General features: G+C 41.3%; 1 protein-coding gene across 9 annotated transcripts in view; it reads left to right on the top strand.

Moving 5' to 3' along the window:
• The window catches only part of TACC1 (transforming acidic coiled-coil containing protein 1), a 109,082-nt gene extending 102,880 nt beyond the window's left edge, over nt 1-6,202 (top strand). For all 9 annotated transcript variants that reach the window (XM_049865112.1, XM_049865115.1, XM_049865110.1 and 6 more), the window contains one exon: nt 1,333-6,202. In XM_049865112.1, coding sequence (XP_049721069.1) covers nt 1,333-1,401 — 69 coding nt within the window. In that variant the 3' untranslated portion in view covers nt 1,402-6,202. The remainder of the gene's footprint in view (nt 1-1,332) is intronic.
• The last annotated feature ends 10,895 nt before the right edge of the window (nt 6,203-17,097 follow it).

The following is a 17,097-nucleotide window of genomic DNA, read 5'->3' as shown; positions in this document are numbered from 1 at the left end:
AGGGGTTTGGTCTGGACGACTGCAGAGATGTTTCCCCCTCAGCGATGGGCCTCACTGGTCTTTGGTATACTTAGCTTATAATGGATGTGGATGAGTGATTGAGACACGTCAAGCCAGCTCCTTTGTAAACTGAGTCAGGTGGAGACAAACAAGATGGTCTCCCCTGTGTTCTATAAAGGCAGACCCATTAAACTCCCAGGAATAGTATGTGGGAGTCAGCCATAGGCAGGGTACAGAGAGGAACTTGTGTTTTCCTGAAGTTCAGAAGCAGACACTTCTTAGTTGGAGTCGAGGCCAGTTTTTTTCCTTTCTCTTCTTTGTTTTTATGCAATACATAGAGCTGCCATTTTCCCCCTTCATTGCTATAGGTCTCTGGTTTTCAATCGGGGTGATTTTGCCCCCAGGGAACATTTGGCAGCACCCGGGGGGTGTATTTGGTTGTCATGACTGGGTGATGTCACCTAGTGGATAGAGGCCGGGGTGCTGGTAAACATCCTACGATGTACAAGATAGGTCTCCACAACAAAGACTTACTTGGTTCAGAGTGTTAATGGTGCCATGGTTGAGAAACTCTGCTGTAGATAAATGGAAACCAGTGGTAGCAGCTATTTCTCACTGATCCCCAGTTTTTAGAATTTCTTCTTTGTATGTCCCTGTTGTTTTTCTTACTGTGTACTAGTGCCTGTGAGGTCCATTCAGCTAGAGAAGGGGTTTTTATCATTGGGTTGGATAACTCCTTGGGGAGCTCAATGAGGCTCCAGAATCCTGGGTCGCTGGGGATGCCGACATGCTAAGACCCAGATACTTGTAATTTTTAGCAAGCACCCCCAGGTAATTTCTGTGATAACAAAGAAGTTTGGGAGCTAAGAGGCTCAGGGACAAGCTTCAGAGGTTTGGTGACCACATCCATCCCTACTCAATTTAAGCATTTTTTTTTTTTTTTTTTTTTTTTGAGGATAGGCACTTTTCCCAAGGGAGAAATCTTATAGCATTCATTTCCTTAAAAGGGTTCTATCCTTGGATGGTGCAAACAGTTATGTCCTTGATTGCTAGCCAAGAGGTTGGTGCTTTGAACCCACCCGGATATGCCTCAGAAGAAAGGCCTAACAATCTGCTTTGAAAAGGTCACAGTCTTGAAAACCCTATGGAGCAGTTCTACTCTGCACACATGGGGTGGCCATGAGTCAGAATTGACTCGACGGCAACTAACAACAACATGATGTAGTGAAAGTTAAGATGGGTAGAGCCATTCTTGGAACTGTTTAGCTGTATGTAATGGCCTTCATTTCAAAAGACAGAGAGGCCTGCATAAGTGTGTCATTTGTCTTTCAGAACCAAGAGATCGAAGAATTGACGAAAATCTGTGATGAGCTGATTGCAAAGTTGGGAAAGACCGACTGAGTTCCCTGTTAGTCCAGCAGATCTGCATTCGGCTGCTTCCCTCGTGACCACAAGCATCTTGCCTTAGCCAGGAATAATTGCCCCTTTACAGAGAAAAAAAACTAAAAAAAAAAAGCACATGCCTCCTGCTGCCTGTCCTGCTTTGCTGCCGGCACGACAGCTTGGAGAATCCCCGAGTCCTGCAGTCAGGAAAGAAGGCGTCCGGCAGTGTCACGGCTCTTGTCCTAAGGCCCAGTTGAACGGGCTGCTGAGTTAGGGTTTGCGGTTTCTCCGTCTTTCGTCTGTTTTACAGTCATCTCTAATTTTCAAGGGTGTTAAATTTGTGATTTTGTGACTACTGTTTGGGGCCATCTCCTATCCACACCATCTTGGTTTTTTCTGTCTGTGACCTATTACTTAATCTTTCGAATTTAATTTTCAACATCCGGGGTTTTATTTGAAGAGAGAATTTGGCCTATTGTTATCTCTAGTTTATAACAAGAAGAAATTCTGTGCGCCCGTTTACACATACACACACATTTATATATGCTATTCTTTTTCTTTTTTGTCTCCTGAAGCATAGTCAAATAAAAACTTCTCTAGAAAAGAACCTACTCCCAGAAATGTAAAGCCCTGTTTTGAAATCGAGTCTTGGCTCAGAATGCCAACTTAAGAATTTGGGGGATTGAAGATATAAAGATCCCAGGCTTGTGTCTTTCATGATTCATAAGTCCAGACTCAAACGTCGCACACATTTGAGAAAGACTTTTTCCCCTCATATTTTGTTGCCCTAGTATTTGGATGCTCTTAGCTTTGGCGAGTGTGGCCTTTTTGGGATTAGTCCTCAGCTGAAAGTAGTATCTGCTTTCTGTATGAACAGCAGCGTGGGACTCCCTCAAAGCTGGGGTCTGACCAGTCTATCTAGAGCCGTGTGTCCCCTCTGCTTCCACTGGTTGAAACAAAAATCAACGTTTAATCTTTATTATCTTTCTATTTAAAATATGTGAAGAAAATCTGCTTGTAAAAGGTTTAAAAAAAAAAGTTTTTTTAAATTTTATTTTAGGTCATGTTTAATTTAAAGGTACTGTAGGCCCATTAGCAATTATAAGGTAGAAAAAGTTACTTTTTCTTTTCCCACAAGCGTGATGAATTGTTCTCCAAATATTTTTTTAAAAGCAAAAAATCCTTTAAAACTTAAAATAGTAGCAATTTTAACAAAACTGGCAGGAAAAATGCAAAGGACTCCAAAAATCAGTGTATTTAAATATCTTTAAACAAAGACAACTTGAATTCTGGGAGCAGGGAGTGTAAGAAGAAGGTCCATACTAACAAAGCAAAGTTCCTGGAGCTTTTACTGGACTCAGTAGAGAATGAGGGGGACACTGACGCCACAATGACAATTTTCCATGTAATGGTAATGAACTCCCTTCCATTTGATAAAGACAAAGCCAAATCCATGCAAATTTTTTAAAGCACTCTTTTGTCTTAATCTTACGCCCTGAAGGTCTTCATGGTGGTATGCACTCTATTCACTGCTACGTGTAAGTTTTCCTACTTTTCTGGTAAACCTGTTGCATGATCCAGCTGCAGCAATGAATTGTGCCTAGTAGAGAACCTCTGTAAATCTTAAAAAAAAAAAAAAAAAGACTTTTTCTTTAGCAGTGTACTGTTCACATGGGTGCAATCTTTAGCCACAGGAAAGTCAGTGTCTTTTAAAACTCCAGAAGTCATGTTTTACCAATAAGCTTTAATCACAGTTGGTGCTTAGGCTGTATTTTAAAGCCTATTGTCTTAACATTTTGTACAAAAAAGAACAACAGCAGTTATCTCTCGTTGGAGAAGTGACTTGACAATCATATGGACTTTGAAAGCAGCTACTCTGGCTTAGTGTGAATGCCATACTGTCAGATACAAGTGTGTCCAGCTGGTGTAACTGATTTCCTCTTTTAGCCATGGCCCACAACTCCTAGGGAAATGAACTTTGCATTCTGCAGAAGCATTACTAAACCCTTTTTTGCGGCTGTGTGTTCGGGGTATATCCATGCTTGCTTGTTTTGTGTTGATCTGTTTTAAGCCTAAAAGACTTTTCGTGGTCTCCATTCTAAATCCATAGTCTTTTTTTTTTTTTTTTAGGTTTATTGTGTATTTAAAAGGTAGCTATGTGTTATAACAAAGATGACGACAATCCCTTCCTAACGCACTGGTAGAAGAGACCCTTAAAAAACTAGACCCTAGGGAATGAAGTTGCTGAACAAGGAATACAGAAGGGTCCTTGTTAAGGAATATTTGCCACTGGCCTCTCGGCCATGACCATTACATGGAAATGTTCTTAATTCTAATTTAATAGATGGATAGTTTCCAGTAAGAATGAACAGGTAGCTTGTACAGCTGGGAAATGGGAAACTATGCTAGGCAGAATGAAGTACGTTTGTTTATTTTTCTTTAAAAATAAGCAAAACAAAAAAACTTCGGCACGCTGGAGAGTGAGAATATAGTCTAGGGTTTTGCTTCGGAACAAGTGGGGGCCAAATTACTTGTTAGTTAAGCCATAATGACCCTGTTGCAGAAGTGCAGAAGGAAAACGTAAGGAAGTCACTGTCTTACAGAGTGGTTTGGGGGTATTAGGTGAATTTGCTGAAACTCTGGATCCAGAGGCATTTCTTTAGTTTTTGACTTTGCCAGAGTGTGGCTAAACTTTATCTAACCGTATTTTAATTGGAGAGTTTGATGTAAGACAGACGGAACGTTTTGTTGTTTGGTTGGCTAGGTAGTCAGTTACAGCCAGACCTCCAGAGATTTACTTTATTTGGAGACGCTCCTTGAAGCTGGTGACCTGCCCAAACCTTTTGTTCTGTAAAACTCTTCTGGAATTATTGAGAAGCCTGGTTTTCTCACGTGGCCCCTGGCTTCTTCAGACCCAGCCAAATTAGGAAGTACAGAAACACATGATGGTGAAAAGCTCTGAGGATTTGGCAGCAGTCCAGGATGGTATGGACGCTAAGGGAAGGGTTTGCATTTCATTTTAGAGGTTAGCTCAAGTTGAATTTTCTTTCTAGCCAGTGACCCTTTCTACCTCTCCCAGACTTTATACAACTTACACACAATTACCTGATATTTATTAGACAGCCCTAAATTAACTCTGTCTAACGGCAACGATTTTTTCTTTTTTAGTTATGAACAGGGAGGATATATACTGACTTGCCCCCTAAAAGCAGTCATATTTGAGCTTCACTTTTAAAAAAGATAAGGGCTCGATGGTGGCTCTAAAGCCCAAAATGAAGTTTTTAAAGAGCAATTGTAGGTCTAGTGTACGTTGAGTTAGAAATGATTCAGCACACCGTTTTTTTAGTGGAGAAGCTCTGGAGCCAATGTTTTCTTTCCCTTTTGGTCTTTGGCTACAGTTGGCTACTGTCTCGTGAATTGTTCATGGCTGTTGTTTCTTCTGCGTAGTTTTGTGACTGTGTGAGCCTGCTCTCAGACTTAGATGTCTTATTTTACCCCCTTGTTGGAAAGAGAAACCAGGTGTTGAAAGATTAAATGATTTAAGAAAGGATTTTAAAGTCAAGATGTGCATATTCTGAAGAATTTAAAAGATAGATTATTTGCTTATTAAAGAACAGATATAGTTTGGGAATCCCAATGTGTCAAGCCAAAGGTCCAAGAAGTCATCTACTTCGAAGATTTTAATAAATATTTTAAACGGAGACTTCTGTCCAAAACAGTTTGATTGGTTTCCAGACTCGGGTTATTTTTTAAGAAACAATTCACCATTCAAACCTTGAGTCTCCCACATAGAAAAGGGTAAAGTAACTGCTATACTAGACTCTTCTCTCCAGGGTCCTTCTCTGGAAAACAATATACACGGCAGCATTCTACAGTGAAGACTGACTCCCTAGTGCCAGAGCTTGCGTCCTGGAGACTAAAGATTGCACTTTTCGTAGTTTTTGTCCAAATGCAATCCCATTTCTGTGCCTCTTCTTAGCATGCAGTTAGATTTGGACAAACAAGATTCCTAAGGAATGACTTTATTAACTATAATATGGTTACAGCTATTATATATGTATATATATTCTGGTTATAGTTCTAATGTGGAGATGTTGCGTGATGCTGGCCTGTGGCAGTCTGTAATGCTTTAACTCATACGGAGAAGGCCAGGCTTGGAGCTGAGGTGTGGCCTCACCTTTCCTGTATTTAGTCTTTGTTTAGAGCTGTAAAGATGCCACTTTTCCCCTCTGCCTTCTGGTGGCATCGGAAATATACTCCAAAAAGTATTTCCAGATCACACTGCTAACCAATATTCTGTATTTATGAATAATGTTCAAATGGTCTTACAAAAACGTGAACTCTGAAACAACCTCACTGCAGTCCAGGTACAGGGCAGTCTGTAGGTCACCACAGCTTCAGCCTCGCTCCTTCGCACCCACTAGGATGGGATCCAGGCATTTGTTTTAAATCTCAGAGGCAGCAGTAAACGTTTCTGTGTTGCTGTTAGCAAGTGTGTTTGCCACTAGATGTCCATATGTACTAATGTGCCAATAAGTAACGTGAATTGCACATCTGCTCCCCTTGCGCCCCCACGAGTGCCCTGAGGTGTGTGAGGAGCCCCTCATCCGGAGCAACGGGCGCCATGTTGACTGCTGCTATCGAGATTGTTGTGTGGAATAATCATTTGCATAAATTTTATATGCACAATAATTTCCCTTTTTATATGTCAGATAAATATTTGTAAAAGTTACACTCACACAAATGAAATTATTATAATGATTACTAATATATTTTTTCCATGTTTCATTGCCTGAATAAAGACTGTTTACCACTGTTAGATTTGGTGGTGTGTGTGTGTGTTTGTTTCTCCCCACCTCCGGTTATAAACCGTTTTATCCCTGACTGAAAATTTATGGTGGCCTCGCTTTTATGAGCTCTTTTTTTTTTTTTTTTTTCAGTCTAAAAATAGGAAAGATGACATTTCTGCTATACTCATTTTGTGGGGTTTTATGCATTTGGTTGGGTGTGTAATTAAAAGCAAAACAAACTCTGGAATTTAGACCTTGCCATATAAATTTCCATGTCTCTGCATCTGTGCAAACAAAGTTTTTAGTTGGGTGCCTCTTGGGTTTGTTCAGAGACTGGTTGTCTGCCCTGGCCTTTTTCAAGTCAAGAACCTAAGTCAACCCAAGTGTCCCGACTCGTTGAAGGAGACACAGGGTAACCCAGAACTGTGTAAACGTTGTAGAACAGCCCACAGAAAATAGTTGACATTTTTTGTTACTTCTAGGTTAATACCAGGAAAGACTTCCAATACTGGCCAGACCAACTCTTAAGGAGGAGGGGGGTTGGCAGGGAGTTCTGTGAGTCGTATTACAGGAAAAGATAAGAGAGTAGTCAAGGCTTCATTTTACAATTTGGGGATCCAGATAGGAACCAAGTAAGGAAAATCAGAGCAGTGTCACTTTATTCCTGTTTGTCACATCCTAACACCGTGCAGCCTATGAAGTTCCTAAAGGAACGTTTCTCAGTAGCATGTTCCTGAACTGGCGGGAGCGAATCCTATACAATCACTGGGAGGTGGCACTGCCTTTTTTTTTTTCCTTCCTTTATTGTGCTCTAGGTGAAAACTTAACAATGCAAATTAGTTTCTCATTCAAAAATTTATACACAAATTATTCTGTAACATGAGTTGCAATCCCCTCATTGTGTCAGCACTCTCCACCTTTCCCTTTCCACCCTGGGTTCCCTGTGTCCATTCCTCCAGTTTTCCTGTCCCTTCCTGCCTTCTCGTCTTTGCTTTTGGGCAGGTGTTGCCCGTTTGGTTTCATACTTGATTGAACTAAGAAGTATGTTCCTCACGTGTGGTGGTGTTTGTTTTATAGGCCTGTCCTAATCTTTGGCTGACAGGTGGACTTTGGGAGTGGCTTCAGATCTGAGTTAGCAGGGTGTCTGCGGGCTGTAGTCTCCGGGATTCCTCCAGTCTCTGTCAGACCAGTAAGTCTGGAATTTGTATGAATGAATTTGAATTTTGTTCTACATTTTTCTCCCTCTCTGCCTGGGACCCTCTATTGTGATTCCTGTCAGAGCCATTGTTTGTGGTAGCTGGGCACCATCTAGCTCTGGGCTCAGGTCAGTGGAGGCAGTGGTTCAGGTGGTCCGTTGGTCCTTTGGACTAATATTTTCCTTGTGTCTTTGGTTTTCTTCATTCTTCGTTGCTCTGGACAGGATGGGACCAATAGATGTATCTTAAGTGGCCACTCACAAGCTTTTAAGACCCCAGACGCTACTCACCAAAGAGGGATGTAGAATTTTTATGTATGAACTGTTATGTCAGTTGACCTAGATGCCCCTGAGACCATAGTAGGGTTTTCAATGGCTGATTTTTTTCGAAGTAGATAGCCAGGCCTTTCCTTTGAGGTGCCCCTAGGTGGACTGGAACCTCCAACTTTTTGGTTAGTATTAATGCTTTGCAGCACCCAGAGTCTCAGTAGGCATTTAAGGTCCAATCAAAACCAAATACCTTTTTTCTACATTCCTTTATTTAACAAATTCTGATGCGTTTGCAGAATTTAAAGTGAAATACGCAGTTTTCTGAAGGATAGTTACCTAAAGAGAAATTGTTTTCAAATCTGATGGAAACTTCATTTAAATAGGAATGACACACCAAGCACAACTTTTTCCCAGAAGAAAGCCATTCTTTTGCTTCATTTCTTAGCCCCGCTGTGAGTTGCAGGTTATTTTATCTAAGTAAATTATGGACCTGAAAATGGGGATACAGTGGTGCACACGAGACAAGTCTAACTCCAAAACAGGATGAAGGGGCATGAATTGTCAAGTTCTGTTGCACAGACAGTGCTAATGGAGCCCTAGGAAGAGGGAAACTTATAGGAAGGCCATGGAAACTGGTTAGAGCACCAGATGGTACTGAATAATGTGGACTCTAGGCTCACTGTAAGTTCAGATGCCATCTTCTCAGTTATTTCATCTCCCTGGGCATCAGTTGTTCTAACTCTGGGGATGATAGTTCTCACCTCATAAGGTTGTTAGGACAATTGCAGCAATAATGCTCCCATAGTGCCAGCTCTTTGGTCCTTAATAAATGATAGTGGTTGTCATCACCTAGAACTTCAAGCTTAAGAAATTTTCAAGTGATGATTCCCCTTGAGAGCCATATATGATTTTTAAAATCAGGTTTGTTAGACCTTCATCTCAAAAACAAAACTTTGACAACTTGAGAGTTACGTACCTTGCTCTTTTATTTGAGATTGGTAGGAGGTAGAGGAATGGAGGATAATCTTAAGACAGAGATCCTCAAAACGAGGTGAGTAAGCTATTAAGTGGGGAGAGGAGATTGCATCCGTGTATTCCAGACCACGTCAAGACTCCCCAGACCTGTGCCGGCCATGGAACACTAGGTTTCTGTGATGATGGTTTTCTTCTTTGCAGTTTGGTAACCATGGGAATATATATTCAAAAACAGACTGAAAATGTAACTCAGTTAACAAATTCACTTTTTAGCCAATTCAAAAGGAAAGGGTAACTGACATTTGAGTCCCCGTGTGCCAGGTGCCTTTACAAATACATTACAACATAGTGCGTTCACCAGATTGTAATCAACAATGCCATATAGGTGGATTTTTTTTTTTTTTTTAACTAATAGAAAAAACTAAGGCTAACGTAAGATCATTCAGTTACCCAGGAGGATGGAGCTGTCGTTTGAACCCAGGTGTTTTTGATTCCAAATCCCATTTTCCTTAAGGCCACTACATGTTGGGGCATACTTTGGGAATATATTCTTCAATAATGCAAAGGGGGATTTTTTATTCCCTAAATGATTTTTCTTGCTCTTTCCTTATCTCAAATGGGAATATTTCAATGAATATTAGAGAAGCCTTTGCCGAATTATGTCACCAAAGTTCATTATTTTGGGAATATGAAACCTAGTCAAATAAGCATAATTAATTAGGATATTGGGAAGGCATTGTTGGGGTGAAACAAAGCTCCAATTCTTTCTTTTACCCCCCCTTTTTTTTGTTTTTGGTGGGAAGAGCTTTGGCCTGGAAGGCTAGCACCTGAATTCTAGTCCCAGTTTTTGTCAGCTGCATTGGGCAGGTCCTTAACTTCCTCAGTTGAACCAAATATGTCAGAAGGTCCCTCCTTGTGATTTTGTGATTTAACAAGTCTCCCAAAAGTGCTGCTAACCACAAGGCAAAATTCCCCCAGTTTCCCTTTCAAAATCCTTCTTGAAACATCTGTCTTGAAATGTGTTGACAACAGCATGCTTGCCATGAGACAGTATTTAGTGGTCAGAGAGACGATGTAGCTAGCTACCCCGTAACACACAGTAAGGGCAAAAGCCTGGGCGTAAACTCAGAACCAACACCAACTCCAGGCTCTCATTTTGTCTGCTGGACTGCTCCTCTCTCGACCTCCGTTCCCTTGTTCATGAGATGAAATATTTGGATTATATTCTCCAAACCCTCTTCCAAGGAGAACGCCATTGCAGCAACTAGACCATCATTCCTATGATTGGACGCATGTTAACATTTCCCGGGTAATACACCCACAGACTCAGTTCAGTTGGACACCCTGTGAAGATGGCCATCCATTTCTGAAAATAAATTGACAAAATGTGTAAATTTTTAAGATGTGCGAACTCATAATCACAAATATTCAACTGTAAGACATTGTCTAGACTTGGAAAAGCCTTTTTTCCCTAGACATCTAAAATGACAGCATAATTAGCTAATTTGGCACATTCAGGCATAATCACAACATTTTACTAAAATTTTAAAAAGAGTCCAGACAGCCCTCGTTATGATACTCAGCCATGAATGTATCTTTTATTTCAGTGACTGCCTGGAACTTAGGGTAATTTGTCTTTTACGAAGTCCCGGGTTTTCCAGACAGTTTTTTTCCTCCCTCCCTTTTAATTGATCTTTGATCATCACGAATTTTCAGTAAAAATCAGATGTCTAAAATATAATTTTACTTCCTGCACTGGCTTCCAGTGCAAATGTGTGCAAATGGTCACTGGGGGGCTCCACTCCCACAGACTACCTTGTTTTTCAAACTGCCACTCAAATCCCATTTTAAACCCATTGCCCTCAAGTCCATTCTGACTCATAGCAACCCTATAGGACAGAATAGAACTGCCCCCATAGAGTTTCTAAAGCTGTAATCTTTACAGAGGAGGAGCTCTAGTGGCACAGTGGTTAAGAGCTCAGGCTGTTAAACACAAGGCTGGCAGTTCAAATCCACCAGTCGCTCTTTGAAAATCCTATGGGGCAGTTCTACTCTGTACTGCAGGGCCGATATGAGTCAGAATCTACTCGATGGCAATGGGTAGTCTTTACAGAACCAAACTGCCACATCCTTCTCCCACGAAGTGCTGGTGGGTTCAAACCACCAACCTTTTGGTTAGTAGACAAGGCCTTTAACCAGTGTGCCACCAGGACTCCATAACCCCATTTTAGAGAATATGAAATAGATGATAACAGAAAAGAGCTACTGTTTAAGGGTAAATAGTGAAGGTAAGTACTTACTGTTTCACGGAACTTTTATTTCATGTACTGGGTTGCAATTTTAAATGTCTTGGGCTGGGGTGTGAAAAGTTTGGTGTTTTTTTTTTTTTTTTTAAAGGTTGAAAGTCACTAACCAAGGGTTGTTGAATCAGTCAAGGGCTTTATGGGAGTAAAAAATAACTGAAGATTCCAGTCTCCATTTTTAAAAAGTAAGCTACGGGGTTAGAACACTTAGCAACCAACAACCACAGTTTATGGTAACTTGAAGAAATCAGAACTTGAGAACAGGAACATGAAGCTGCTTTCAGAAAACAGGACATCATAAAAATTCCTTTCAGTGCTCAGTGGAGAAGGACAGAAGAAAAGAGGAAGTGAGGAGGGGAACATAGAAAGAATAAATGCAAAATTCTCTTTCCTGCCCCCATCCTCAGCATACCAAACTCTTCCTCCTCCCAGGCACGGCAGAGGGCAGGCTGCTGAAGGTCAGTGCCCATTTTGGTTTTGCTACCGCTGCTAGAAACTAGCCTGACTCACATTTGAAAAAGTGCAGCCTCAGTTGGAAGCAAGCATTCTCCTTGCTTACAAATTCCTTTTTTTTTTTTAAATGTGATTTAAGTGAATGTTTACAGAGCAAATTAGTTTCTCATTCAACAGTTAATACCCAGATTGTTTTGTGACATTGGTTGCCAACCCTGCGATATGTCAACACTCTCCCCTTCTCCACCCCAGTTTCCCTGTTTCCGTTCGTCCGAGTTTTTCCATCCCTTCCTGCCTTCTCATCTGTGCTTTTGGGTTGGTGTGCCCATTGTCTCATATACATGATAGAACTGTGAAGCACATCCCTCACGTGTGTTGTTGTTGACCCTATAACTATAGACCTGTCTAATCTTTGGCTGAAAGGTGAACCTCAGGAGTGACTTCAGTACTGAGTTAAGAGGGTGTCTGGTGGGCCATAGTCTCAGGAATTCTCCAGTCTCTGTTAGACCAGCAAGCCTCATTTTTTTTGTGTGTTTTGAATTTGAATTTTCTTCTACATTTTTCTCCCACTCTGTCCAGGACCCTCTATTGTGATCTCTGCCAGAGCAGTTGGTGGTGGTGATGGTAACCAGGCACCACATAGTTGTTCTGGGGTGTTTGGTGGCAGCCATGGTAGATGTGGTCCATTAGTCCTTTGGACTAATCTTTTCCTTGTGTCTTTGGTCTTCTTCATTCTCCTTTGCTTACAAGTTCTTATACTTAATTCTCTTTACACAATTATTGTTTTTAATTTTATTTCATTTTTGGTGAAAATATACACATCAAAACATGCTCCATTTAGGCAAAAGATATGAATAGACACTTCACTAAAGAAGACATTCAGGTAGCTAACAGATATATGAGGAGATGTTCACGATCATTAGCCATTAGAGAAATGAAGATTTCGTCTCACTCCAACAAGGCTGGCATTAATCCAAAAAACACAAAATAATAAATGTTGGAGAGGCTGTGGAGAGATTGGAACACTTCTACACTGCTGGTGGGAATGTCAAATGGTACAACCACTTTGGAAATCGATTTGGCGCTTCCTTAAAAAGCTAGAAATAGAACTACCATACGATCCAGGAATCCCACTCCTTGGAATATATCCTAGAGAAATAAGAGCCTTTACATGAACAGATATATGCACACCCATGTTTATTGCAGCACTGTTTACAATAGCAAAAACATGGAAGCAACCAAGGTACCCATCAACATCAACGGATGAATGGATAAATAAATCATGAGATATTCACATAGTGGAATACTATGCATCGATAAAGAACAGTGAGGAATCTGTGAAACATTTCATAACATGGAGGAACCTGGAAGGCATTATGCTGAGTGAAATTAGTCAGTTGCAAAAGGACAAATATTGTATAAGACCACTACTATAAGAACTTGAGAAATAGTTTAAACTGAGAAGAAAACATTCTTTTGTGGTTACGAGAGGGGGGAGGGAGGCAAGGTGGGAGGGGGTATTCACTGACTACATAGTAGATAAGAACTACTTTAGGGGAATGGAAAGACAGCACACAGTACAGGGGAGGTCAGCACAATTGGACTAAACCAAAAGCAAAGAAGTTTCCTGAAGAAACTGAATGCTTCGAAGGCCAGCGTAGCAGGGGCAGGGGTCTGGGGACCATGGTTTCAGGGGACATCTAAGTCAATTGGCATAATAAAATCTATTAACAAAACATTCTGCATCCCACTTTGAAGAGTGTCGTCTGGGGTCTTAAATGCTAACAAGCGGCCATCTAAGATGTATCAATTGGTCTCAACCCACCTGGATCAACGGAGAATGAAGAACACCAAGGACACAAGGCGATTACGAGCCCAAGAGACAGAAAGGGCCACATGAACCAGCGACTACATCATCCTGAGACCAGAAGAACTAGATGGTGCCCAGCTACAACCAATGACTGCCCTGACAGGGAACACAACGGAGAACCCCTGAGGGAGCAGGAGAGCAGTGGGATGCAGACCCGAAATTCTCATAAAAAGACCAGACTTAATGGTCTGACTGAGACTAGAAGGACCCCGGTGGCCATGGCCCCCAGACCTTCTGTTGGCCTAGGACAGGAACCATTCCTGAAGCCAACTCTTCAGACATGGATTGGACTGGACAATGGGTTGGAAAGGGATGCTGGTGAGGAGTGAGCTTCTTGGATCAGGTGGACACTTGAGAGTATGCTGGCATCTCCTGCCTGGAGGGGAGATGAGAGGGTGGAGGGGGTTAGAAGCTGGCGAAAAGGACATGAAAAGGGAGAGTGGAGGGAGAGAGCGGGCTGTCTCATTAGGGGGAGAGTAATTGGAAGCGTGTAGCAAGGTGTATTTGGGTTTTTGTGTGAGAGACTGACTTGATTTATAAACTTTCACTTAAAGCACAATAAAAATTATTTAAAAAAAAATGTTCCATTTAACAATTTCTACACATACTATTCAGTGACATTGGTTATATTCACATTGTTCAGAGTTGTTTAATTCAAATCTAAGTTATAAATGTTTGTAGAAGTCATGAAAGATCTCTTATTTAAATCTTGGGTATATTTGGGTGATTTTCTTCTACCCACCAATTGCTACCAAATTAACCATGAGCAATTAATATAGGTGTGTTAAATGAATAAGTGACTAAGTCACAAGATTACCACATATTTTCAGAAGTGTGATAAAAATTTAAAATTGAATCCTAGGGTTTGAATTCAGGAAATATGGCTAAGGAGAAAACAAAAAGATTCACTAAAATGTCACAGAGATAGAAACCAGAGAATTCAAGAGGTCCAGTAAAATAAGATGGGTCAGTTGAAACAACCACCAGCTTTTCTAAACATTCTAAAACTTATTTTGGAATAATTTTAGATCCACAGAAAAGTTGCAAAGATTTCTCTAAACTTTGCTTTTTCTTTCGTGGTTAGCTCTCTACTTCCACCCTTCCCTGTTTCTTATTTTTTAATTTTATTTGTTTTGTTGTTGTTTCTGCTGAGAATACACACAGCAAAACACACACCTTCTGAACAGTTTCTACATGTACAGTTCAGTGACACTGATAACATTCCTCAACCATTCTCACCCTCCTTTTCTGAGTTGTTCCTTCTCCATTAACAGAAACTCATTGCCCCCTCCTCCTAAGGTTCCTATCTAATCTTCGGAGTTGCTGTTGTCAGTTTGATCCCATATAGATAGATCTTAAAAGAGCACAGTGCTCAAGGCAGACATTCTTTACTAATTAAGCTAAACTATTGTTTGATTTTGGAAACCCAATTCACATAGTTGCTAAGAGATATGGCTGTTAACTGAAACATCGGCAGTTTGAATCCACCAGGCACTCCTTGAAAACCCTGTGGGGCAGTTTGACTCTGTCGTATAGGGTCGCTATGAGTTGGAATCAACTCACAGCAACGGATTTGGCTTTTAATTTTACCCAGAACAGATCCTGCTCAGCACAGCTTCTCCTCAATAAAGACACACAGAGGTGAGGAGGGAGAAAGAGTGTTTATTGCAAGCGAGGAGGCAAGGAGTAAGGAGGGGTATACCTCAAATCAAGCTCCCAGAACAAAGGAAGACAGAAACTTTTATACAGTCTCTCATAAGGAAGTATATACAAACATTATGGACTACATAGGTTATCATGGCGCGCATGTGCAGTAAGACAAATTGCATTTTTTTCTTTGGCACGTAGGCAGGTAAACTGGGCTTGAGCCACACCTGGTGCTTTCAGGACAATGGACAGGAGGGGCAGGTTCCCCTTGGTCCGAGTAGCTCCCAGTTGAGCCACAGGCATTGCCATCACCTAAGGTTTTATTTGCTAATGGACAGGAGGAGCAGGTTCTGCTTCACAATTGCCAAGCAGCTCCTGGCTACACTGGCTCTCATCAAGTCCTAGGTAGGCGCTAGGGGGAAACAGCTATCTTTCTCCTTTTCTTGCTCCATTTCCTTTGCTCCTCCTACTCCTTTTTGGGCATGACTGTACTTGTGTTGCTGGGTACTTGTGTGGTCTGTTGCATAAAGGGACAAGGAAGGAGAATGAGCCCTTGACCCCTACTTTGAAAGCAAGCATTACCATGGTTACAGTTAGGTAGTGGTATCATTGGCAATCGCTTTTTCAGTAAGATATGTTACTTACACACAAAAAAATTTTTAAGCTATAAAAGGACAAAGTGATACTTGATATTTTACCTTAGATGAAAGAAAGGCCCCCTCCTTTTCCTGCTGTACCTCCTATGCAAACAGCTTGAGTAAAAAGGTCCCTGGTTGGAGCAGATTGTACTAGGCTGGTAACCAAAAGGTGAGGTCGTTCAAACCCACCCAATGGCTCATTGGAAGAAACAGGCCTGGCAATCTGCTACCCATAAAGATTGCAGCCAAGAAAACCCTATACAGTAATTCTACTCTGTAACACGTGGGTTCTCCTAAATCACAAAAGAAGAACAAAAACAAAAGCAACAACAAAGAATCAAGTTTTGAAGAGAGCTGAGTTCTCTACACACTGCAGCTCAGGGCCAGTTACTTATTAAAGTGACCGCGGGCCACCTTCCTCACCTACAGAACCAGGAGTTAAGACTAGCTCTGTGACTCCATGTTCTTTTCGAAAAGTACACATGTATTTAGGCATGCCACCATTTAAATTTTTTTTTTTAAAGCTTGAGCTTTTTTTCCCCAATGCTTGTTCTGTTTTCCTTCTTATTCCAGACATGTTCTTCTAACGCACCTGTTCTCCTCATTCTATTGGTCATAGTCCTGCATTGAGAAATGCTACTTTTTGTGGAATTCTCGTTTGAAAGTCCAGCTCTTCCAAATGAGCCCTAAATGAAGTCATTTCATACACACAAGAAAAGAAATGAAATTACAACCCCCTAAGCAAAAAACGTGGAGCCCTTGTGGCGCAGTGGTTAAGAGCTCACCTGCTAACCAAAAGGTCAGCAGTTTGAATCCACCAGCCTCTTCTTGGATACCCTATAGGGGCAATTCTACTCTGTCCTGTAGGGTTGCTATAAGTTGGAATGGACTGGTTGGCAGCAGTTTTTTTCTTTTTAAGCAGAAAAGATAACTACAACTTTGCAGGTGTAATTTCAGTTACTAAGTGTTCAGGGATGCTTGCTCTTCAGCCAGGTAAGGGTTCATGTCCTGGAGGCAAACACTTTTGTTCCACCTGGGAGACAATGAGTGAGGGGGAGAGAGGCATGTCCACCAGGAGGCAAAGTAGGCAAAGCATCTGTAAATTCCAACTGGGTCCATTTCAATTCTGCAGGTAGATCAAATCCTGGGCTTATCTGTACTTTTGGAATTGATCTGTCATTTTCCTAATTCTGGAAAAAAAAGGAAAAGACCTATGAAATTGATCAATGCCAATGTAATAGAGTCCTGGGGGTTTCCATGAGCTGGGGAACTGGGCGGGGGGCAACTCGGCAGCTAACAAGAACAGTTTTTCTAGCTTGCTGGGAGAAGGTATCGTTTAATGTAATTCTGGGTGCTTTGATCAGCAGATATTATCTAGATTTATTTATAATTCCAATGGAAACCCTGGTGGCATAGTGGTTAAGTGCTACTGCTGCTAACCAAAGGGTCAGCAGTTCAAATCTGCCAGGCGCTCCTTGGAAACTCTATGGGGCAGCTCTGCTCTGTCCTATAGGGTTGCTACGAGTCGGAATCGACTCGATGGTACTGGGTTATTTATAATTCCATTCTGTTC

This window comes from Elephas maximus, chromosome 22 (genome assembly GCF_024166365.1).
Source record: "Elephas maximus indicus isolate mEleMax1 chromosome 22, mEleMax1 primary haplotype, whole genome shotgun sequence".
NCBI classification, from domain to species: Eukaryota; Metazoa; Chordata; class Mammalia; order Proboscidea; family Elephantidae; genus Elephas; species Elephas maximus.
This window is presented reverse-complemented; position numbering and strand designations above follow the sequence as displayed.